At 35.1% G+C, this 26,653-nt stretch overlaps 1 protein-coding gene across 1 annotated transcript in view; it reads right to left on the reverse strand.

The window, feature by feature from the left end:
- PATJ (PATJ crumbs cell polarity complex component) overlaps positions 1–26,653 on the reverse strand; it is a 274,406-nt gene that overhangs the window by 244,478 nt on the left and 3,275 nt on the right. Inside the window, exons 2-8 of the mRNA XM_037500637.2 lie at positions 20,602–20,670; positions 20,339–20,505; positions 18,081–18,263; positions 16,501–16,640; positions 12,284–12,479; positions 10,831–10,959; positions 1,259–1,477 (exon numbers count right to left, since the gene is read on the reverse strand). Coding sequence (XP_037356534.1) covers positions 1,259–1,477; positions 10,831–10,959; positions 12,284–12,479; positions 16,501–16,640; positions 18,081–18,263; positions 20,339–20,505; positions 20,602–20,623 — 1,056 coding nt within the window. The 5' untranslated portion in view covers positions 20,624–20,670. The remainder of the gene's footprint in view (positions 1–1,258; positions 1,478–10,830; positions 10,960–12,283; positions 12,480–16,500; positions 16,641–18,080; positions 18,264–20,338; positions 20,506–20,601; positions 20,671–26,653) is intronic.

Genomic DNA, 26,653 nt, shown 5'->3' on the forward strand with positions numbered 1-26,653 from the left:
AGAGGGCCCAGCCACCCACCCAGACTTTTGACCTACAGACTGTGAGCTAACAAAGGGTGTTGTGTAAAGATACTAAATTTGTGGCAATTTGGCACACAAAAATAGACAACTAAAGTAGTCACTTAGAAAAAAGAGTAAATTTGTACCTGAAAGAACTATACACAGAGAAAAATTTAGGAACAAAGGTAAATCCAATTATTGTGAATTACTACTGTGAGCAAAAAATAATGACCTGAAACTTATTTCCAATAGTTCTTTTCTAATTTCACAATACCTTACTTTTCATTCAAAACATTAACATTAGAAGGAACACACCTGACTGCATCCAATTCTCACTTATCATACTGGTACTGTTACAGTCGGGCCTCACTACAAAATAGAAGGCTCCAGACAGCTAAAGTATAGGGGGAATAGAAAATGGTTGTAACTATGGTTTGGAAAGAAAACAGTAACAATTCTAAAACTCTACTCCCATGGTTCCAAGTAGGAGAAGGCAAACAATTTTCTGGAGAGAGCAAAAAGTCCCACAGAAGATAAACGGTAGCCTTCCACCCCTTTCCCTCATCAATGTTCTTTGCTTTCCTTTTCCTCCTGGCCTCTCCTTTTGAAAAACATTTTCTATTCTTTTGCTTATTATCTTATGGATCAGAGCCTGTAAGATAGTTAAAGAACACTGAATTCAAATCACAGTTGTGCAACTGACTCTCTTTATGACCTTTACCAAGTTATTTGGACATCATTTTCTTCATCTATTAAAAACCTATCTCAATGGGATGATAAACCCTATCTTGCAGAATACTCATGAGGATTTCAATGATCTGTACAATTCCAGGTGTTTGATAATGATTAACAATGATTATTCTTGATTATAATAATTATTATTTATAATCAATTTCCTTTGGCCACTCTCTTCCAATCAGTAATAATTCTCATACATTGACCAACATTTGTGGTTTCCCTTCCACCATGTGGATGTCTCCTCATGAATCTGATAAAATAGAAAGGAGCAAGTATTATTATTCTCCAATTTAAAGATGAGTAGCTGAGGTTCAGGGATGCTAAATGACGTAACCCTGAGAAAGAGCAAAAAGAAATTCAAACTTGTCCAGTGTCTCCAAACTGTGTCCTTCTAGCTTCACTGGTGGGATTAAAATACTGCTCATGTTACTGTGACACTTGGAGTCAAAGGCATTTCTAATCTCCCCATATATCATGCACAGTCTTGATTTAAGATGAAAGAAATGATTTGTCTACTCACAGAACTAGGGCTCCTAGTGGCTACAGCAGGGAGCACAACCGGTAAGTCTGTAGGAGTAGGAGGGGTTACAAAAATTTCACCAATTGGGTTTCTTGCAATGAGCATCCTGACTGAATTCCCACAGTTCCTCAGCACTTGTGCAACTTGCTCACTGGTCATTCCATGTACATTTGTGCCACCAATCTTCAAGATGTGGTCCCCTGTCTGGAGTCTTCCATCCTGCAATTGAAAAAAAAATATTCCCAGAAAATGGTGATCTTTATTAGTTAGTAACAATTCGTCATCAGACTTGTTGACAATTCATCATCAGACAGGTTTGGCAAAATGACTGACAAAGAAATCATCTAAAAATGCTAAATAGAGCCTTCCTGGTGGTGCAAGGGGTTAAGCACTGCGCTATGAAGCAGTCCACAGCCTCTGCAGCATGAGTTCAATCCCCGGCCGGCCAAAGAGCAAACCACATGGTGCAGCAGACCTCTCCTGACTTTCCCACTGCTCCCCTCAGTAGTGTATTTCAGTAGATCCACCTGTTCTGCTCCCCACTCTGTCTCTGGGGTATCCTCTCATTTCCCGCACCTCTGGCCTGTACCCCAGCTCTTGTATGCATAAATAAATCTTTAAAAAAATAAAAATGCTAAATAAAATACAACACTTTTAATGAATGACTGAATTGGCAACAGAGAAAAGGATGCTCTTATCAAACAAAAAAGGAATGAGAATGGGGGGAGTTCCGAAAGAAAGGGTAACTAGAATTTCAAAAGGGACATATGTTTAAGATACTGCTTCATATGTAATGGACTAGAGTTAGAGTATATATTGCCACATATGGAAAGGAAGAGACCAAAAAGCTTAATAAGGAAAGGAGGTCAGGTCAGAAGCTTCTAGTGTAAAGACAGGGATCCTAAAGGCCAATAAGTGCAGACACATGTTCTATAGACCAACAAGTTCACAGCAAGATGTAAATGTAGTCAGAAGAGAATGAACAAAGAGAGAAGTCAAAGAAGAGATGAGAGTATTAACAGGATGCTCTGGATGAGTGGGACGTGAAGTCACTGCAGGGCTTCTGCAGGCAAGTGACATTATCTGACTCATCCTTAACAAGATCATTCAAGCCTCTGTGCTGACCATAGACTTTAGAGGAAGAAATAATAGAAGCAGAGATACCAGTTGGAAGGCTAAAGAATGATCTAGAAAAAGATAACAATTACTTGGACTAGGTTAGCAGTTAGGAATACTGATTAAGTGACATTATAACTTTTACATGAGGTATGAGGGAAAAAGTGGAAATAAAACTACCAAATTTTTAGCCTAAACAAATGGAAAAACAGAGTTGTTACACAGATAAAGAAGACTGCAGAGGAACAAACTGGTGTGAGTGGAAATGAGGAGTTCAATTTTAGATCTCCAGTGTGAGGTGCCTGTGAAGAATCCTGCAAGTGAAGAAACTAGATATTGCAGTTGGCTACCTAAATCTGGAGCTCAGAAGAAAGGTCCAGACTACACGTTTACATTTGGGAGTCACTAGCACACAGAAACCCATGACTCTAGATGAGTTTTGGAGACAGCATATGTAATATTTTAGTTCTTAAGCTGGTGATACATAAATTGATTATTATTAATTAAAATATTCACAGATGTTACATACTTCCATACATAAAAAAGTTTAAAACATGATTTAATAAGTACAGCAATTCAAAATATCATCTCTATTCTATCTTCATTTATGAAATTTTTCCAAAAAGCTGATTCATCTGCATTTTCAGTAAATTTGTTTCATCAGAAATTCTGAATTCTCTTTATCTCTACTATAAATTATTTTAAAGTGCCAAAATGCAAACATAGCTAGTTACAAAAAATTACACCTGTAGAACATATAACAGGTTGCAAACAACTTTTTTACATATCTCTAATTCAGAGACGTACAACTTTAAAATGAGAAAACTAAGATTTAAAAAGATTAACTAAGGCCAAGGTCATAAAAATGTATTAAATCAAAGTTTTAACCCAAGTTTTTTCTCATTTGTCATTTGTCTTATTTTTTGATATCTCCAGAGTAACCTAAATTTTCCTATTGTCCAAGAAATTGCCTATAACTGCCAAGAAACTGAGGATGATAAGTAGATATTTTGCAAAAGGGAAAGGAGGACAACCTGAGAATATAGTCATGACCTTGGGTTAATACAGTTTTAAGCTTCAAGTTTCTGGCTCCAGGAAACACTATGTATAAGTTGCAGATGAAATTCAGAAAACAAAAAGGGGGGCCTCCCTGGTGGTGCAAGGGGTTAAGTCACAGCACTATGAAGCTGTCCACAGCCACTGCAGCACGAGTTCAATCTCCAGCCAAGGAGATGACCCACATGGGACAGCAGACCTCTCCTCTCTCACTCGCTGTTCCCCTCAGCCGTGTTTTTTAGTGGATTCCAGCAGAACTGCCTGTTCTGTTCCCCACTCTGTCTCTGATGAGTACTCGCAGCCCCTGCATCTCTGGCCTGCACCTCAGCTCTTGTCTGCATTAGTAAATAAACCTTAAAAAAAAAAAAGAAGAAGACAGAAAGGTACTTTTTAAAAACAACTATAGGATTAAAAGTCTATTCACCATTCTTCTTTTTCTCCAATTTTGCAGAAACCTGAATGAAGAAAGATGTTAGATCAAAATAATGAGCAGAAAGCTATGTGATTACATGCAAAAGTTTCTAGAAGACTGGAGTAGAGAGGAGCAGGGAAACAGAAACGCAATTCAATTCAGAAATATATGGAAAGACTTAGTGAAAATAATACAGGTCAGATAATTGTTATGGAAAAAAGGAATAAAGTATTGCTGAATTTTTATTTTAAAGCACTGCCAATTTTATTTTTATTGATGCTACAAACTTGAAATAAAACAAACAAATGAAAGAAAGTCAGCGGCAATGATGAAAAATAAACATAAAGCTGCCTCTGTGAATCAAACCATCCTTGAACAGAATTGTGGCCTGAACAAAGAATAAAAATATAGAATAAGCGTTTTTGTACTTGGCTGGGCAAAAGAAGGGCATTTCACCATAAGCACATATTTAATCATTTCCTAGGCATTACTTTTTCCTATTTTACCTCAACTCAATTTAAAATGATGTAAGTAATTTGCATCTGTCACTGAAAGTCAAACATTTTCTTCTTCCAGAAAAACAGGTGTTCTAAGGAATTCATAAGTGCAAAAACAATCATTAGTCAGATTGATAGGAAAGACACCAAAATGACAGCTAACTTGTTTAAGTCCAGCAGCCCCAAACATTGCATTTTTAGTGATATTTTCTGATTGACAATCTCCTTCTTTCTGTGCAAAGAAATTAAAAGGTATAGAATCTTTTTGGTCTTAAATAGAAAACATAAATCAGTGATAGTCAATAAATAGCTAAGCCAAAATTCAAAGACATGGCATGCTAATCATAATGAAATATAAAAGTTTAACCTGCAGATTCTTCAAGAGAAAATTATTATTCATATAAGCAGTAATAGTATGAAAGGCAGAAAAATTAAAATAGCTGACATAACAGGGTACTATACTGTCACAATGAAAACACTGACAGTATAATCTACAAATTTCTTTATAAAAGGAAAAAATACCTTATGAAAATTAGCAAAGTTAAATTTTCATTTTAAATTATCTGATACACTATTGTGGATGATAATTTTAACTAAAAAAAAAAATTGAAATTCTAAAGGAACTCAGGTCACAAAAGAGAGTTATCACATTTGTTTCTTTGAAAACTAAAAAGTGTACCAAATACTTCCAAAACTCAAAAAATAATTACTAAGTTTGATTCAGACCAATTCTATCACTGGTCTTTAATCAAAAGACAATATGTCAATTACAGAAAATATTAATTTTATAAAATACACATCCTCTTCCTCAGGAATTAAAGAAAGGCACTAAATAGAAGTATCCTAACCATCCTATCTACACTAATTCCCAAGCCCTCATCAACTGATTTTTTAAAATCTGTAAAATATTTGTTTATAGACTCACTCAAAGCAAAACTGTTTTGGAATAGCAAACTGTTCATTTACTTCAGGCTGAGCTTTGCTTATTCGAGACTGAAAGTTCCTCTAGTCCATTGGTTCCATTCCTTCTTAGTAATAAAGGTACTAGATAGTTAGTATACTGACTCATGTTATAATTGCCTTGTATAAAATGTCAATAATGAACGACAACTCTAAAATAGGCTGCCTTGTAATAATCACTTTCTGGAGACAATACAATAACCCAGTGGGCCAAATTTCTCTAGAATTCCTCCAACCATATGAAAGAGACTTGGGCAGAACAAAGTTTTTCATTGTCCATTATCAATAACAACAACAAAATACCCAAAACCAAAAACATACCTAACTGCTGAAATTTTTTGAAATTTTGCCAAGGCTGAACAGAATGCTCAAAAGATGCATGTTTCAGGTACCATGAATTTTGGAGTGTATATGAGGATTACTGGTAGAATTTGCTTTGGAATTGGTTCTGGTTATAATTGCTGATTTGTCATTATAATCACAGCTCAATGAATATTTCTAAAAAGCTTATATAATCAATTTTTTTAAGAATGTTATTTTCCATTTCATTTATTTTATAACATTAAAGGTAGTACACAGCAGGACAAGAAAGGGCTTTGGAAACAGATACACCTAAGTTCAAATCCTGGCTTCAGTTTGACCAAGTCAAAGATCAGTTACTTCTCTGAGCTAAATCTCAGATCTCTTAAGCAAAATGGGATAAATTCTTCTATCACTGAATGGTGAGTTTTATTAAACTATATGTTAAAGTTCTGACCTAGTACTTTGTTCACTGCAAGTTCTCCAATGCATGCAATTCTGAGAGCTCTTTAGGCTGCAGTGTCCTCAGCCCAGTTGCCACACCCCTTAATTGTACCACATCTTTTAACTACACATAGTGCACAAAGGGAAACAACAATATTATACAATTTTATACTCTTTTTAAAAAAAAGCAGTATTAATTAACCCCTTTAGCAGACTATCAGGATCACTTTACCTTCAAGTTTGGATATATCTGAATACTATTGACATATGCCATTTATATTCCCTTACTATGAACAATGCCATAGTCAACAGTGAGTATTAATATCCAAAGCATGAGTACATTTTAATTAAAAGCAGTAGTACCTCTACATTTTTTTTCAAGCTATGATCAGGCTCCATAAGTCATGACTTGTAAAGACTTAGCAACAATGCAGAGAGTCAGTTAATTCAGGGAAGGGTCAGCTAGGGAAAAACCCAGCTCCTACAATGTCATCCCAGCTAAAGGATCAGAGAGAAAAGGGATAGGAAACTAACACACTACAGTATTTCAGGTACAGCAGCTAATGTCACTTCACAAATTATAGCATAACATTGAAACAAAGAAACAAATGGGGACAGACATAATATGGAAAGAGACAAATGGGTTACAGAGAAGGTTGAAGAGATTTTATTTGCCATTAGAGGAGACGAAGGGAAGAGAGAAATGAATACTGCTCCATCCCTAGGTCTAGGCCTCATCACATTCGCTACAGGAAAGAGTCAATAACCTGACCCACTCTGGACAGGTGCATGTCAGGAAGAGGAAAACATTAGGATCAACTATGGATAAATAGATCTTAGCAGTAAAACACAGGCTTCGGTGTCAAACGGATGCAGCCTTCATGCAGCCTTCATGCTTCATGCTCCTCAGCTGTGGAGCCTTAGACAATTTCTTAATAGTTTCCATATGGGTGTTTTAAGAAGTATATGAGAATAATATGTATTAGGTAAATAAGAATGTTTGATAAAAACATTTGCTCCTTCACAATGACTTGATAAACATATCCCTAACTCTTCTCCTTGATGATATGAAATAGTGACAATCCCTTCTAATAAAAAGTGAAAATCAGACCTGGGTTTTCCCAACAGTGCCTCAAAGGGGCTTATTTGAGAAACTCTGAGCATCATATTCTCCTTGTGAAAATTCACAATGAACATTAGAATATTAAAAACTCAAAAAATTCTTAGAGTACAGAAATCAATTTGAATTTGTTTAAACTTAGTGTTTTCTACATTTATTGGGCCCTTTGTTTTTTACAGTACTCCACTTTGCACCATGAAAAATGCCACTCTAGCAAACAAGCCTATGAAAATTGCTAAGCAGTGGGTGTGAAAAAAGATATCAAAATACTCCATAGTACTTCTTTCTTTTCCAGGTTACAAAAATTTTCAAAAAAACCTTAAAGAATATTATTTGTTTTGTGCCACATATATATTTTGAAGATCCATAAAATGACCATTCTCAACCTCTTTGGTCTCAAAATCCTTGGACACTTAAAAATTATTGAGGATGGAGAAATGAAGATTACACAGAGGCACAGGAAGTTTGTTGGTGATGGATATGTTTGTTATTTGACTACAGTGACAGACCATATGACACTTAAATTTTATGAGTGACCTTGATAGGCTATCATGTCCAGTTGTTTTGTCAAAGAGTAGCTTTCAATATTATTGTGACGGTATTTTGTAGATGTGTGTGTGTTATCTAAGAATCAGTTGACTTTAAGAACTTTACCCTTAACAAAGTGGGTGGGCTTCATCTAATCAGTTGAAAACTTTAAGAACAAAAACTGAGATTTCCTGGAAAAGAAGAATTCTGCATTAGACTGTAATAGAAATCCTGCTAAATTGCCCTACAAGATGTCTAGTACCCACTGTAATATCAGCTCTTGCCTGAGTTCCTAACCTGCAGGCCTGCCCTATAGATTTCATACTTAGAGATAAATCATCAAAATTATCCAATTGGATGTTATATATATATATATATATATATATATATATATGCAATTTATGTCAATTACACCTCAAAATTTTTGAGAATCTCAAAAATTACTGAGACTCTCAAATAGCTTTTATTTATGTGGTTCTATCAATATCTACTAAAAAATGGCACTGAGAAATTAAAAATGTTTAATATATTGATAATAAATATTTTAATACATTGACATACATGGTTTTTATTTTTAAAAGTTACATTTTTAAAACAATAAGTAGTGAGAAGGGTGGTATTTAAAATATTTTTGCAAATCTCACGAATGTCTTGTTTCAAAGAAGACAGTTGGATTTTCATATCCACTTCAGCATTCAATATGTTGCAGAAATGTTATTTTGGTTGAAGCATATAAAGAAAATCTGGCATTGATCAGATATATGTAGTTGGAAAATGGAGAAGTAGTTTAACAGCCCAGTTGGTCTATTTCTGTTTGTTAATACACCAAAACTTGACAAGTGGTGATTTATTAAAGATCAGCTTCAATGTGAAATCTGTAACTTGATCAACAAATTTTCAAATATTGTTTCATTACAATGTATTAATCAATCTTAAATTCTAAATGGATTTTTTACCTATTTTGTCATTTGACACATTGGTCTTCAGAAAATACTGATTCACAGAGTTAAGCAGATCTTCCAAATGTTGACATATTTCATGAAATAATACCCAAATAATTATATTGATTAATATCACCAACAATCTAATCAGAAGTCTTTAAATATTGGAAGATTTCAGGCTGCTAGTAAAACACAAATTTTCCAACATTCTAACTTTTGCTTGAAATCTCAAATTTTGTCACCAACAAATGCTGTCAGTTGTTTTCATTGAAGTAACAGACTTACTTCACTCATTTTCAAGGAAATATCTGTCAAATGCCAAAGCCTGAAAACCATAATTTTCTGTTGGCTAGTCTTTCAAAAATAAAAAAGCTGTTCCAGACTGGTGGCTGCCAGAGATAGGGTGGAGAGTAGATAAAATTGGTGACAGTTTAAAAATAAAGCCCTGGGGATGAAATATACAACAAGGTGACTATAGTTAATATTATTTCAAGTATACTTGAAAGGTCCTCAGAAAGTAGATGTTAAAAGTTTTCATCACAAGGAAAAAAAAATGTGTAACTATTTGTGGGAATGGATTTTAACTAGATTATGGGTATCATTTTGCAATATATATAAATATGGAATTATTAAGTTGTACACCTGAAAGAAGTGATATTAATTATATCTTGAGAAAAAAACTTATTTAAAAGCTGTTCCATATAAAAAATGGTTAGTTTGTCTCACAAATGCTTTTCCTCAAGACAATCACCATAAATCAGTATATAGAAGAACTGCCGCGTAGCATGTCCAATTTCATCACACGTTACAAAAAAGGGGTAGGTTTCAAGATCGACAATACTAATTTTATTATTAATAAATTTTACTGCAATTTCTTAAGTGACACTGGCATTTCTTTCTTTCTTTCGTTTTTTCAAACACATGGCAGAGAAGAATGCAATGGCTGCTAGTGAGCTGGATACCATACCTCTGTCTCACAATAAGAAGCCAGCAGTGGTACGCCACCACTGCTTTTGCATCATCAGTGCAAATGTAAACATGGCAAAGGGCTAGTCACATCTTAGTATAACTACCAAAGTTGTTTTGACCACACAGCCCCCATGCCAGAGTCTCAGGGACCCACAGAGAGACCCATAGACCAAACTCTGAGAGTCGCTTTTCTAAATAAATATAGTTAGGTGCTGACAGGACAGTTGGGATATTAGTAGTGCCACAATTTGTACAAGGTGGAGCAGTCTTGATTAGAAATAGGTAACTAAGGAACTTTTCTCAATGCTGCATATGCGCAGCAAGTTCATTTATCCTTGTGTTTATTAGAAGGGACAAATTTATATGTAAGTGGACATTAATCAGTAAAATTTACATATTACCCTGATTATCATAGACAATCTATATAATAAAGGCTTATTATTAAGTAACTTCATAAGCAAATTTTTAAAATACTTTCTAAAAACTAAATGGAGCAGACAGTGTAATAGAATGTGGTAGAGGACGGTGGTCATTTTGGTGGTGGGAAAACTATGGTGACTGCATCTGAGTGAAGAAATCTTACACTGTGAAAAAATAAACAAGGATGTTTAAACACAAAAACAAAAGACAGGGAATTCTGAATATTAACTGGATAGTAGATGATATTAAAGGGTTGTAAAATAGAAAAAAAAACTCTAAATACAATAATATTCAATGCAAAACTAAGCAGAAACGGTTGCTTGCTTTAAGAACCCTCCCTTTCAGTTTAAACACTGCTACATAATGAAGTGTAGTCACTTGATTTATGTTAGAAATTGTGATCCAAGTGAAATTTACCACATACAATATTGAGACAAATGTCTATATTCATTGTACCTTCTGATTTTTAACATTAAGTCCTTGAAAGATATACCAGAAGAGAATAATACAGATAATTCAAAATGCAGTACCCATTAATGACTTTGCAGTGAAAACAATATCACCCTCTGATGGAATCAAAAAGACTATTAGTCACAGACAAAAAAAATAAGAAAATGAGTAATGTTCAGTTAGGAATTGTTTAAAATAAAGTAAGTGAATATTAACATTTATGGGGGAAAAAACATTTTTAGCTATATTTAAATTCTAGTTATAGAATCTATATGCTAGTAACCCATGTTGGAAAATTAAATTTCAGGCCATAGAAATTAAATTACATACTACCAAAGTGAAAACAAAGGTCAACTTACTCGATCTGCTAATCCTCCAGGAACTACAGTCCTCACAACCACACCACTTGATCTTCCTCCAACTATTCCAAAACCTAATCCAGAGCCATCATTAATAAGCTCAACATCTTCAATATGACCCCAATGGACCTACAGATCAGTGGTAAGAAAGTGTTAATGTTAGTAAAACACCCAGATTCTTAACCTTGCAATACAGTAACATTTCTAAATTAACAGATAACAAACTGAACCTTCATATTATAACTCAACTGCAGAACAAAATTCTCCCTCTTAGTATCGTTAGGGCATACCTACTTTAGAATAAATTGGAAAGTTATTATGCAATGTATAAATATTACATGTTAAATATTGGGAATATTTAATCAATTCATATCTGGGACGATAGATAGCATCTATAGCAACATATGCTAAAATATGCCCGAATTGGTCATAGCAGCTAATATTCATGGAGTGTTAACTCTGCACGAGGCATGGTACTTTATTCTTCATGAGTATTCTCACTTAATGCTCACAACATCTCTGTGAGGCACACACTGTTATTTGTTCCAATAGATGAAGAAACTGAGGCATGAAGAAGTCAAGGAACCTGCCTGCTGTGACACAGCTGGAAAGGCAAGGAACTAGATTTGAACCCACCTTCACCTGACTCCAGTGTCCTCGTCCTGAACTACTGTGCCAAGCAATTTCCCACTTTGTTCATTCTACATATTATAGAAACTGTGCTGTATAAATATTACTGATTACTACAAGGAAAATGTCTATGCATCAATTTGTGCTGTGACCTTGTACTATAGTCAGTCTATTTTTTCTTTTGTCCCAATGAATAAAAATTAAATAAATCAGCTAGCACTTAGTGTTATAAGAAAATAAGATTTATTAGCTTATGTTCTGAAGATGTAAGCCAAAATCTTTTAAAATGTTACAAAGCAAGTTTAAAGATTCCCAAAAGAGATATGTACTTTCATCATTTTAAATTGTTCAATATGGTATTCTTACTTATAAAAACTTTTATAATTTGCAGCATTAACAATCTATTCATAAATACCCAATATCATTTATAAAAATGTTTTTGAAGTAACCAAATCTTATTTAAGATATTCAACAGTAAATCTCTAATGAAAAGTCTCAGCTTAATTAATTAACTGGCTACATTACCAAGGAACACAAAATTCTCCCCATCACTAAATAAATTACACCTAATACTTCAATTTGCCTTCCATATTAAAAAATAATCTTAAATAAGGAGACCCACAGGACATTAGAAAGACCAGGAAAAAAAAAATAGAACCTCCATGAGTTATTTCTGAAAAAACTTACTTAAAATGTTAATGCTCATTTGAAGATATGATTATCTTTCTTAAACTGGCAAGTAAAATGACACCTTCTGTCTTTATACCTCTTAAAATCAGTGGTATAATTCAAAATTAAGCATCTCCCCAAGATTACAACTCACAGTTTCAGGCACACTTGTATCAGTTAGGCTAGTAGAAGTACTACTTTTGGTGTGGACTGGTTCCCTTGCCACAACCAGACGCAAAGATCCAGTGGTCTGTTGTAACAGTGCAATCGCTTGCTGATGGGAAATGTTCTGATCCAGTGGCGTGTGATTAATAGCCAATATTTGGTCATTTTCCTTTAACCTTTGATCCCTTGATCAAATAAGAAAATTTTGTTATAAATGATATAGTATTTTTAAAAATCTATTATTCAAGGCAAGCAGTTTATTTCTTTAGGTACTCTTTACTTAGTACATGTATTCAAATTAATTATTTAGCAGAGCTCTTCAGAGTGCTTACCATCAAAGCACTTATTAACTAATTAACCAATGGAGGAGTAGACACACTCATACACACACAGTCGTTTGACTAGAAAGCAGTAACAACATATAGGGCCCCATTGGCAAATTTTTGCAAGTTCATTACTGCACAGACCCATATATACTCTTGAACCCTTTCCAATCTGACTTCAACATATACCACACTGGGGTAACTATATTCTCAAATTCATCAGTAACCTCCTCCTAGCAGATTTGTCCTATTTCCTCACCCTTCACCTCTACAACTTTTGTCAACAGAGGCCCAATTCTCCTTAAAATCCATTAAGATTATTTGTAAACCTGTATTTAAGCCTTTTTTCTGCCTTAATCACCAATCTTCCCACTGGTAATCAAGGATGAGGACTTTTATTTATTTTTTTAAAGAAATTAGCAAAATTTCTTAAGGAAAAAAACTATTAAAGTTAATATTTACTGAGCACTTACTATGGGCTAAGTACTAATGCTTTATAAGCATTATCTCACTTAATCTTCGCAATCAACTTTTAAAGTCTTTAGTTAAATTTAACATTGAAGGAATTAAAGTGTGGACAAGCTTAGCATTTTATCTAAATAGTCTGACTAAAGCATATTCTAACTTCTTAAGTTAGTGTAACCTAATGAGATTCTAGGACTTGCTGTATCTTACTTATTATCTCCTAAACCACTACTCCTCCTCCTGGTTCTCCATTATCATAATTCTTTTCCCCTCCTTCTTTATCTCTTTTGCATCTACCCACCACCTCCTTCCATTAGATACTTATCTAATACCTAAAAACTAATTGAAAATTCCCCAAGGCTTATTTTGTGTCTAAGTAATCTTTATGTTGACATTTTACAACTCAAAAATGTATAATGATTGCCTATCATTATTGACCAATAAGGAGAGAACCAAAGGAAACAAATGCTTGGCAGGACTGTTTCAGAAAAAAAAAAAAAAAAAAATTAACCTTTGAAACACAAAGTCTCCCTGAGAAAAGGATTTATTTCAGAAGAGAGAATTCATAAATTTAGAATAGTGAAAATTCCATTTTATATTGCCCTGATTTTTCACAATTCATAACAGATCAGCAAAACTTTGTCATGAAACACAATTTGGTAACTTCCAATTTCTGGGGCTCACTTAACTCATTCAACTTGGTTGGCGGCCAAAAGCCTCTAACTTTAGCTCAAAAGATCCTTCCAACTTGGCTTCCTCCCCCTTTTCCAAATACCCTGGTCTCCTCTTTGCCCTTCCAAGGTTCCTGCCATTTCTCTTCTTGTGTATATAGCTTCCTCCATCTCTGATGCCCTTCCACTCTGCTCAAATTCAATCCATCCTCCAGCATCTAGCTGTGTCTCTCTGACTTACCTTATTATCATGATATCTAAGGCCTCATTTATCACTCAATAAATATTCATTTAACTAAGTAAGCAGAACTAACTAAATACTACCTTATTAGAGCTGAAGTTTTCTGAGGACAGAGATTCATGTTTTAGATACTCCTTTGGAACTAGCAGGTTAGATATTTCAACTTTAATGCCCAAATTGTGGGTATCTCTCACAATAGAACATGTAGTATTTAAGATGCTGCTTGAAGCTGACTATAGATCTGAGACATACAGAAGGGAAGAGCACAAGGGACTGTGATGATGGTTCATGGGTACTGTGGTGGTGGGAGAACTACAGGGACTACACCTGAGTGGAAAAATCAACTACTGTCCAAAAGCTAACAACAATGGAAAAAAATAAATTTAATAATAAAAAAATGTAAAAAATGTAAAATAATAAAAAAATGTAAAATTCTACTTATACATCTTTTTATTAGTTGTTGAAAAGGCTTATATTATACTAAAGATAAGAATAATGCATAAAATTGTATATATTCTATAATCAAGGTTTTACATAAAGAAAACATTCTAATGTATGTTCTAGTTATCTCAGGGTTGTCAAAATCCAAGTGGTTTTATGGGGGTCTTTTTATTTTGGGGGGCTTATTTCTACATTTTATAATTTTCTACTAAATGCACATATTACTTTCATAATGACTTTAGAAATTTTGAAACATTTTTTAAGTTGAGAATGTGATAATCAAGTTTTCTCTAGTCCTAAAGAAATGTTTACCTATAAATGTAACCAGTACAGGACAATGGTTCAGGACTCACTTCCATTTTTTCATCTCCATTGTCCTTTCTCTAAGTTCCTCATCTAAATTCCTATTCACAATTTGTTCACTTAGGGAAATTTCTTAATTAATCCCAAGCAAATGAGTTACTCATGAATCTTTTCAACCCCGATGTAACTCATTTTGCCTAAGTTCATCCAGAATTTACACACACTCAAATTTTCCATTTTTGGAAATCAATCTATCAATAGCACACCCAAAACTATCTCAACATGGACAGTAAATTATATGATTATCTTAACTATGTACATCCAATCTCCAAGAAGAGAACAGAGCTTGTCAAATCTTTCTGACTACTGCTACAGTTTCTTAGAACATACTAGAGGAAATTTGTTAGATGGAAAGAAAAAGATGCAAAGTCATGAAAATCTGTTATTGAGGGAACTCAAATTGATTCCCCTACAAAGCTAAAATGTGAATTCAAAAATATATTATTGGCTGAGATTCTCTGGAGTAGTACTGCCACTGTTGGTATTAGTCTAACATGCAATAGCAATGTAACGAATAGTATGCTTGTTAAATGAATACTAAAATCAAAGACCTCAAATCAAAGAGACGAAATATAAGGCTGGCACATACCATCAAAAAATAAAGATACAGGGGCCTTTCTTGTGGAGCAGGGGTTAAGACAGTGCTATCAAGCTATCGCCAGCCACTGCTGCATGAGTTAGATGCCAGACCCACCAGGGAGCTAACCCACATGGCACAGCAGACCTCTCCTGTCTCACCTGCTGCTCCCCTCAGCAGTGTATTTCAGTAGATCTGCCTGTTCTGCTCCCCACTCTCTCTGGTGAACCTTCTCACCCCCCCCCACCCCGTACCTCTGGTCTACACCCCAGTTCTTGTATGCATAAATAAATAAATTTAAAAAGTAAAGATAGACAGGCCATATGGAGGAGGGATTAAACTTGAGGGGGGCTTTTATTTATGTATTAATTTTTAAAGATCTATTTATTTATACAAGCACTGGGTATAGTCAGAAGCGCAGGAGGGTGAGAGAATTCACCAGAGCCAGAGCGGGGAACAGAACAGGCAGACTGAAGAAATACACTGCTGAGGGGAGCAGCAGGCATGGCAGGAGAGGTTCTGCGTGCCATATGGGACTCTTGCCGGTGGCCGGGGATAGAACCAGCGCTGCAGAGGCTGTGGGCAGCTTTGCAGCCCAGTGCTCAACCACTGCGCCACCAGGGGAGGCCCATGAGGGGGGCTTTTAATTGACAATAAGTAAAGTAATAATGTCATGTGATCATGACAACCAAAAAGTCATTAAATCTGAAATTAATAAACAACATTGTATGCAGAGTGGGAATCTCAATATCCCCATCCTACTGATCAGACTGTAAATAAAATAACATGTTCACTTGTGAGAGAAAGAGGTAGAGTAAAAAGAGTACTGGCTTTGCAGTGAGACAATCTTGGAATCATAACACGGTTCTAGCATTAATAGCTCTGCAATTAAAGGGAAATCATGAACCTTTCTGAACTTTAGCTTTCTTGTCTATATAATGGAGTAACTGCTGCCACAACCTACATGAAGGAATATTTGCAAAAGCCTTAGCAATTATACCGAAAGAGGGAAAGTGTTAGCTACCACTGTTAGTTTTTATACCTAGTTTCTTAATATTTTTACAACAGTGTTTGCAGACTGTCAGAAAAAAAAATAGCAAAACACAAAATGAGCATCTTCCTCACCTGTCTGCTATACTCCCTGGCTGTACCTCCTTCACGAAGATATCGACCTCTCCCAGATTTTGACTTCTAAGGGCGACCACACTGAATCCAAGGCCTCCAGTTAAAGGCCGTTCTATGTCTATATATTCAATCTGCCGGCCCTAATGAAGAGGGATTAAAAAAAAAAAATCAATGAAGTACATTTACCCAATTTATGCTTTCCAAGGAAATGAAATTGCTATTTTGTGACTAGCACAAAAACAGCTTCTCCTCAGTCATTTCAACAGAGCTAAACAAATGCAGCACTTCAATAATAAATTATTTCAGGAAATCCTCTCACTTGATTATTTTCAGTAGAAAATAAGAGGGACTATGCAGTGTTCTGTAAACTCCAGGAATCAGAGAGGTATTTCATACTTCATTCACACTGTAAGCTGATTCCCAAGCTGGATGAAACTTCTGAGAAAATGTTCTTTCCAAAAGTAAGTTCTAAATTATTTTTTTATACTGACTTTCCCTAAATTCTCTTATAGCAAAAATATAGCTTTATATGAGAAAGCAAATAAGATACATCAAATATCTGGTAGTGTTTAGCATTAACTCAGAACCAGTGGCATGTTTTAGGGTTCTATTTTTAATTCTACAGTGATGAATATTGCATGTATTAGGTTAAATCAAAAGATTATGGAAAGGGCACCATTTCAAATGGGTTCTATAGGTGATAAACAAGTATTTTACTGTTAGTAAATAGTTACATTTATAACATGAGAACTTCATAAATTAAAGCATCACATAACAATAACTATTAGTCATTTTACTGTTAGTAAATAGTTACATTTATAACATGAGAACTTCATAAATTAAAGCATCACATAACAATAACTATTAGTCAAATGAAAGAAACAGAACTATAAAGTGAAAAAACAAATTAGGTATAGAACAGTATTTAACTATCAGACCTTAAACAGACTTTTAAATTTATTTATTTACTATTTTTTATTGTTAAGCAGATTTTTTTAACCTTCAAATTCAAGTTTCATTTTTAAAGACACCTTATTAGCGGTTGAGGTGAACAAATACACAACTAACATATCCAAAAATTCAACTATTATTTAATTTTTAACAGGTACTAGGATAAAACTAGATTAATATTTCACATACTTCCCTAGATTTTCCAAATTACATAGTTTTAATGCCAATTAATTGCTTTGATACAAAATTTAAAATATTTTCAAAGGAGTTTTATCACTTCTGGTAGACATGTAAATTTTCCTCCCATGATCAAAACCTTAAGACGCTCTTTCCTTAGAAGAGTAGAGATGTGTCAAATTGGAGTTACTGCCTAAAAACCCCTCAACACACACATGGATACTTTCCTTATATAATTTTAAGCCAATATGTTTCCAACACAGTAGTTAGGAAATGGTATCAATTCCTTATAATAATAACAATAAGAAGAAGAAGAAGAAAAAGCACAAGCAGGAAAAATATAATGAGTAATTTTAAGGCAATAAAAAAGAGTTTATGGAGGTTTCTTGTTTTTAAACACATAAGAAGAGGAAAAAAAGCTAAAATACTCTCTTGACAAGACATAACTTTACCTGAGCCATTTGTTGAATGATTGAGTTAAAGTCTTCATTTCCTGACTTAGAGTCCCAAGGAAATAACCCAGTTACAGAGGACCTTTGGGCATTCCTACTACTTATGGCACTATCCGTGAACACTAATAAACCTTTCCTGGAAAAATCAAAGTTGGCTGCACAATCTGAGGGTATGTGGCTGAGCTGTTGGAGATTGAAAAAAAAAAAAAAAATAGAGACTTATGAACAGAAACCTATAAAAAATATTTTTATTAAATATATTTTGCCCACCACATGTACTTTGCACATTACCTATATACATGTAAAAGAAGGTACAGATATATGCATCAGTGTGTTTTAAAGGCCATACATTTTATTTAGTATTACAAGAAATGTTTAATAGCTTAAAATTTGTTGTTTCTTGCCTTCCACCATTACCTCAATTTCCTAGCATATATGACAGCTTATTACACTAAATGCACAGATATATCCAGTCCTATAAACAGGTGTATAAGACACTGAACCCTTTTGTATTGATCTATACTGTATAGTCCTGTGGAAAGTCACAAGATTCATAAGCAGAGTATTACAAAAATAAGAGGATTTACTGAGGACTTGCTACTATGAGCCAAGTACTATAATAAAACTCTGACATATTATTTCATATATTTCTAACCACAACCCTATAAGATCATTACTCTATTTTATAAACATGAAAACTGAGACATATGTGGGTAAGTTACTAGCCCACAATTAGTACCAATGAATCACAGAACCACTTAGTAAAAAGGGGGGAGAATCTCATAATTTGGGGGAAAGGAAAACAGGTTAATTTTAATGTATCATTGGCTAATACATAGGCCAACAATGGAATAATCGTAACATCAAGAATAAATATCAACAGGGCTTCATAGAGAAAAATCAACAATCACAGATTCTCTGAAAACATATCTAGAGGTAATAGTTGAAAAGATAAAACATTTATATACATAAAAACTATATAAATATAAAAGATAGTTATGATGAAGTGGTTGGTTAAGTCCACTCTTAGACCAGTGAAAATGATAGCTTTATAGTGATCTTTCCCAATTTCTAGTGCCACCAATAGCATTCACTGTTGTGCTATATGGGACTCATTCTATGACCAGGGAATGCAGAAAACTGATATACATAAAGAAATTCACAGAAACGTGTATAGTTTAATTCTTGTTTTCTCTCTTTTTTAAAAATCACTCCTTAAATATTCATGGGCCAGAATTTTGGCTTATCAGAAAAAGAAACATTTTCTCCAAAATTTGGTAATTTTCACTTAACTGCTATATTATCTCCAATTATAATTAAAATTCTACTTAAGTGGAATCTATAAAAGAGCTACTATCCAGGGTCTCCCTGATGGCAGAGGGGTTAAAGACACAGTGCTCTCAAGCTATTGCCAGCCACTGCAGCACGAGTTTGATCCCCTGCCAGCCAAGGTGACCCACATGGAGCAGCAGACCTCTCTTGTCTCTCCTGCTACTCCCCTCAGCAGTGTATTTCAGTGGATCTGTCTGTTCTGCTCCCCACTCTGTCTATGGTGAATCCTCTCACCTCCAGCACCTCTGGCCTGTACCCCAGTTCTTGTATGCATAAATCAATAAATCTTTAAAAAACAAAGAAAAGCTGCCATCCAAATTTAGCTTCTAGAATAGAGGATTTAAAATTAATTTGCCATCCCAAACCCAAAACACAGCAACATAGAGGACAGACAAAACTGTCACTAAGTAGAGGTGTTTTGTGTCCTGTAATAACAACCATGTATTTAGAACCTACAAGGTACTCTCTTTATATAGTAGAGGAAACAAAGATAAGTATTAAAACAGCACCTTCACTATTCCCAAGGACTTTCTAATCAGAATATCCAAGATAATAGATATTTATTTGATAAATACTTGTGAACATTATTAAAAAGTATACAAAATGTACTACAATAGCATGATCACTTCCTGCTAGAAAAAAGACTTCATGAAGAAAATCTATTTAAGCTAAGTACTATCTTATAATTTTAAAGAAAATATTGAGAATTCTCAAAGTATCTGACCTTTACATATTTACATAAGGATAAAATCATATTCCAAAGCCAAACACAAAGTTATTATCAACACTTTTCAACTATCCAATGTCACTGTTACCCACAGGTCACAAATCCCAATACAGTCCATTTATTATTTAGAGAGAGCACCTCCTACCTTTCTTTGCTCGTTTGCATCTCTCAACATGGACAGCCCAAATGGGTTACTTACCTGCCCCTTTAGTTGCTTGATGGACTGCTGAAGGGTGAGTATCTGGTTGAAGAGGGGACTCTTTAGTGTTTCATAAAACATAGACAGCTTCTCATTCTGTGATGTGTCACCCTTCTCTTGCAATTTACTTTTCAGGCGATCAAGAACTTGCAGGACCTGCATTTTATCTTCGTTGGAAGAAGGATAGAGTAGAAGTTAGATTCCCGTCTTATATTCCATTTTTGAATCATTAATATAGGGCTAGAAGTACATAACTAGGATACCTGTAGATGGATTTTCTGGCATTTTGAATTATTCTTTTCAATCACTTTTAAAGAACCCTAAAAAAAAACCTGAAAAATACAAAGGTAAATTTCCATTAATATATACATGTTTACAAACCTGTAGAAAAATTAGAGAAAGTCCCCAAAATTATCTTCATCAAAAGACTTCACTCAAGGAAATTCAAATTAAAACCACAATGTGGTGCCACTAGACACCTTAGGAAGGCTAAAACTAGAAAGCAAAGTGACAGACAATCCCGAGTGTTGACAAAGATTCAAGGTAACTGAAACTCACACACTGCTGAGGAGGAAAGTAAAATGCACAACCACTTTGGAAAATTGTTTGCAAGTTTCTTACTCCCCATAAAACCCAGCACTTCCACTCCTAAGCATTTACCCAAAAGAAATTAAAATATTTGTCTACAAAAAAATAAAAAACCTTCCATGAATGTTCCCTGCAGTTTTTTTTTAAGTGTCCCCATGGTTTGAGTTTCACTGCACTTTCATTATAAGTCCGAAACTAGAAAAACCCAAAGGTCTAATAACAAATGAAGGGATAAACCAACTATAATATATAAACAGAATACTTAGAAATAAAAAGGAAAAAGTTAATGATACAGGCAAAAGGGATATAAACTGTACAATGCATTAACATGATGTTTGGTTTATATACAATAATTTGCCTGGGCAGGGTGGAAGGCTGCTGATGGGAAAAGGTTTAAGGGAGTTTGGGGGTGATGGAAATGCGTTCTAAGATTCAAAACGGGTAGTATTTACTCAGATGTATACATTTGTGGAAATCCATTCAATTACGTATTAACTTAAATCATTACATTTTATTGTATGTTGCTAATAAAGCTGATTTTTTTTTTTAAAGGACCTGGGGACCTCCCTGGGGGTCTAGGGGTTAAGTCTCAGCACTACCATTGCAAAGGCCCACAACAAAGGTCTGAGTTCAAAACCCAGCCAGGGAGATAACCCATGTGGCACAGCAGACCTCTCCTGTCTCACATGTTGCTCCCCTCAGCAGTAAATCTGCCTGTTTTGCTCCCCACTCCATCTCTGGTGAATCCTCTCACCCACCTGCACCTCTGACCTGTACCCCAGTTCTTCTTTGCAAAAATAAATAAAATCTTTTTTAAAAATAAATAAATAAAAAAGGACCTTAAACTGGAAAAAAAAATTCAGATAAAAGGATCAAGATTTTAGAGAAATTAGTAAAAAAAAATCCCAAGCTACACAAATCATCCCAGACTCTTTCTTACTAGTCATCTGAGAGTCTCCAAAAGGTAAACATGAAATGTGACATTTTCTATGGATAATATTGTTCCATAAAATTTCCATTAATTTGAGCATATCACTGGTTATCTAGCATAAAATTAACCTAAATTGCAATGTATTCAAAATTCAAAAAGCTAGCAACACCCTTTCCTATGACTGAAATGGTACTTTCACAGTAGTCATATTTACTTACAAACAGCACACTGTTATAACAAGCCCTCAAAAAAATGAGTACTATTCAGTCAAAATTTTCTCACATCAACACTGGATACAGTGGCTGAATAAGGTTTTAATATTCTAAAGCAAGGTCATTAAGCATGAAAGCATATTACAAATCAGTAAGGAATTCCATTGGCATCAATAAAAGGTCCATGTTTTCTATCCAAACATGTATTGGATTTAATGAGAGCTACCAAAAGTAATGCTGAATAGAGCATCACAGAAACATTTCCAATGTGTTCTGCACCCCAACTCTGCAACCTTTACAACTACCCATTGACAGAACTGAAAAAAGGGCAGATACAATGGCACTGTCCTTTTCTATAGTAGCACACAGTTCAAATGAATCCACAGTGGCAGCTTTGTGGTCACTGATAGATCAACCTCACTAAATCACAAAATGTACACTGAAACTGTGAGATACTATCTTTTACTGTCAGGTTGGCATTTTATTCTTAAATTAGTAATGGCCTGTAATCCAGGGCCTCCCTGGTGGCTGGTGGCTCGGGGGTTAAAGTCTCAGTGCTATCAAGCTATCCCCAGCCACCACAGCATGAGTTCCATCCCTGGCCAGGGAGCTAACCCATATGGCACAGCAGACCTCTCCTGTCTTGCCCTCTGCTCCCTCAGCAGTGAATTTCAGTGGATCCTCCTGTTCTGCTCCCTACTCTGTCTCTGGTGAATCCTCTCACCCCCTGCCCCGCACCTGTGGCCTACACCCTAGTTCTTGTATATATAATAAATCTTAAAAAAAAAAAAAAAAAAAAAGCCTGTACTCTAGATGTCATGAAAAAAACAGATTGGACTATAAATGTGCATAATCCTTTTGGAGAGTAACTTAGCACTTTAAGTTGGAGAGTAAATTTAATCAATATAATTAAATTTACATCCTTTTACCTGGAATATCTATTTCTTTTTTTTTTTTTTTAATAGAGGCATGTTTTATTTATTTATTTGTTTGTTTGTTTGTTTGTTTTGTTTATACATGCACTGGGTACAGTCAGAAGTGTGGGAGGGTGAGAGAATTCACCAGAGCCAGAGCGGGGAGCAGAGCAGGCAGAAGGACCGAAATACACTGCTGAGGGGAGCAGCGGGCGGCAGGAGAGGTCTGCGCGCCATGTGGGACCCACCCTCCGGTGGCCGGGGAGCAGCCGGGGATCGAACCGGTGCCGTAGAGGCTGTGGGCAGCTTCGCAACCCAGCGCTCAACCGCTGCGCCACCTGGGAGGCCCTGGAATATCTATTTCTTAGTATCACTCCTAAAGAAGTATTTGTAAAAGAACACACAGATATGTATACAAGTACATTAACTGCTCTGTTTTAAATAATACGACTCTTGGAAAACTTAAACCCTCTAAAGCAATCTGAATGTGTTGAAATGGGGAATGGAAAAATGGTTAAGAGCAAGGCTGTAGCTCACTCCTCAGTGAGGGATTCTGAATGTATCAATAGACTTCCTTGCAAACAAACTAAATTTTTAATAGATAACAGAGTCTCTCATTTTAACATGTCATAAAATATCTGATCTGTTGATTACATTTTGTAAATAATCTAAGAGCATATGGATTTATAGGGCAAGGTTGGCTGAATCAAGAGCAAGCTTTGGTGTTAGATAAGATCTCTCACTCACATGACAATCTTTGACAATTCAATGCTTTGTATTAAAGCAGGGACATTACCTAACATACAGCGACATAATCTCACATACATAACTGAATAAGAAAAACATGAAACGCCAGGATATGTGCATTTTTCATTTCTGTAAGAAATAAATATACATATTTGGTGACTCTCCAGGTTTAGAAGAATAGTCAAATTAATAACAGAGATGCCTTCCAGAAAGTAGAAGCAGGGATGGAGAGAGAAAAAATTGTACTTTTACTTACAAATTTTAGTGCTGTTTGAACTTTAGTTTAAGATTAATTTTATAACTTGAAGAATGAAAGGGACAAAAATATAATAGTTAAGATGGTTTTAGTGAGAGAACAAGACAAATATCAAGATGACAACACAATAGAATAATTATAAGGCATATACATACAATAACAGCAAGTGTGTATACCATGTGCTAAGAGAAAACATAAAGGGAGAGTGACTAATCCCACCAAAGGAAGTTTGGAATATGGGAATGAGACCACATCAGAAACCTCTATTGGAAAAGGAAAAAAATGGGGTGTAAAAGTAAAGTGATTCTATGTCCTCATTGGGCGAAGATAGTCTCAAATTTCAGATCCCCTACCGGCAGGAGGCAGTGCTCCATTTCACTCTCAAATATGTTCCAATCTGAATGACAGAGTTACCCTAGGTCAGTGATTCTCAAATTTTAACATGTATCTAAATCACCCAGAGTGCTTGTTAAAACACGAATGGCTGGGCTGAGGCAAACCAGAATCTGCACTTCTAACTAGTTCCCCAGTGATCCTGGCACTGCTGGCCTAGACATCACAATCTGGAAACTGAGGCATTCAGTGCAAATAAAAGTGCATGACTTCCTGTAAGAATAGTTGATCTCAAAAAAAAAAAAAAAAAGAATAGTTGATCTCTAAATGACCTAATAGGAGGTCTCTGGAAGTAACAGAAAGGGTAAAAATGTCATTTAGACCAGTGTCCTGGTCAGTGTGAATTGATGCATGGTTCACAAAGAGGTAAAGACAGACATTGGAATAGCATTTAGGAAACTTATTGCATAGTGGCAGAATAATGTATATCTATTAAATTTAGCAATTTAAAAAATCTGAACTTATATTTTGTATTGATTTTTCCTAATTTCATTTTCCCGGTAATTTACTGTAGGAAAATATTACTCCTAAAAGGTGGGGGTGTGGGGGAGAGGTGAAAGGAGGGAGAGAAGACCCTCATCTTTTATCACTGATAGTTTGAGAAGCACTGGTTTAGGCAGACTACTTTGCAGAGTCCTTGTAAATAATGCTAAGTAGACTGGTCTTTATCCTGTAGGCAACAGGAAGTCATTAAAGGCTTTTAAGTAGGGAAATATTGAGTCCAGATTTCTATTTAAAAAGGTAATTCTGGTAACAGAATAGATTATGGTCTTCAACCTTTTTAAACATACATTCCCATCAGTAAAAATATGTTCACCACATTTACCTCAATTTATTCATTATAATTATAAACACATACTACCATATTGTCATATTCATTTATATATATATACATACATATATATATATATATATATATATAATTGAAACTTTGTGAGAGGCTAGTTAAAACTAAAAAGCAGACTTAGGTCATCTTCCTGCCTTCCCCATGGATCATCCTGCACATTTCGGAAACCATGCTGGTGGTAAGGTTAAGCGAGGAATTGGCCATCCAAACCTGTGACTCATACTTATTAAAACCTAAACTATGTCCCACAAAGCAGAGCTGGAAAATAACTACAATTCCATGATGTTAGGTAATATCTATGGCGGGAACTAAAGCCTTAAGAGTATATGAGGAAAGAAGGAAAAAATGCAAATAACTCTAGTAGGATATCCAGCAAACAGCCGCAGACTAAATGGAAACTAAACCTCACTCATTTTATGGTTACAGGAAGGCAAGAAATTTCAAGTTTGTTTAAACTCGGCAAAGTTGTGTCTAACTTGGTATAGGTCACCGACAACAGCCAGATTCTAGACATCAGAACACCACAGTGTGCCGCTGTCCTCATAGTTGAACGGTCTCCAGAGAATGAGTTTATTATGCTCAGCAGCTTGCACTCACTCCATCATTGATCAAGAGAGTTGGTACCATGAATTTTTCATGTCTGGTTCTCTGTAGGATTTGATTGAAGGAAATTATTATAATATTGTGGCTTTTTTTTATACCCATGCCCTTAGCCATCACTAATTAATGGAATATTTGAAAAAGCTGATGCAGAGATAGAAGTTTAATTTGATTTACATTTCCAAGTGAAGGAAACTTACTGAAAAGATTTATTAACCTCCTCAGGTCAAGAATTTAGGCAAATTAAGGACCCTGAGAAACAAATTTTTCAGACTCCCGATAGTTTACCAGAATGTAACTCCCTACAACTTCTTATACTTTCATCTTGAAAAAAATGGTTTAACATGACATCTTACTTCTATAGATAATTTGGGAAAAAGCTCACTGGCAATCTGTTCATACAGGTATTCAGACTCAAAGGTGGGTGTAAACTGGCAGACCACATTAGACTGCATACAACGCCTAATGGGAATTCCCCAGAGCTCAAAGGAAGCAGGGAATTTGAACAATCTAAAAACCATTAGCTGTAAACGAAGTCATGATTTTAGAAGTTATTGAAGCCCACGAATGGTTTCAAGTTTCTATTGCTTCCTTTGGCGTGCATAGCTCAGGTTGTATCTAATTATCATGCCTTTGTCCTCAAAGCCCCGCATTTATGAGGTACTAATTAAATTAGAAAAGAAAGTCTCCCAGCCAAAGAGTAAGGGTGGCCCTTCTGTCCGACTACAAATAAACACATCTGTCGTCATGCTGATATAGATTATTCTAGACAGGTGTCCAACCTAGCCTTGTGTCCCAAGCAAATGACAGTAACGTTTTAGCTGTAA

Source organism: Talpa occidentalis, unplaced genomic scaffold (genome assembly GCF_014898055.3).
Source record: "Talpa occidentalis isolate TD23 unplaced genomic scaffold, MPIMG_talOcc4v2.1 talOcc4.9, whole genome shotgun sequence".
NCBI lineage: Eukaryota > Metazoa > Chordata > Mammalia > Eulipotyphla > Talpidae > Talpa > Talpa occidentalis.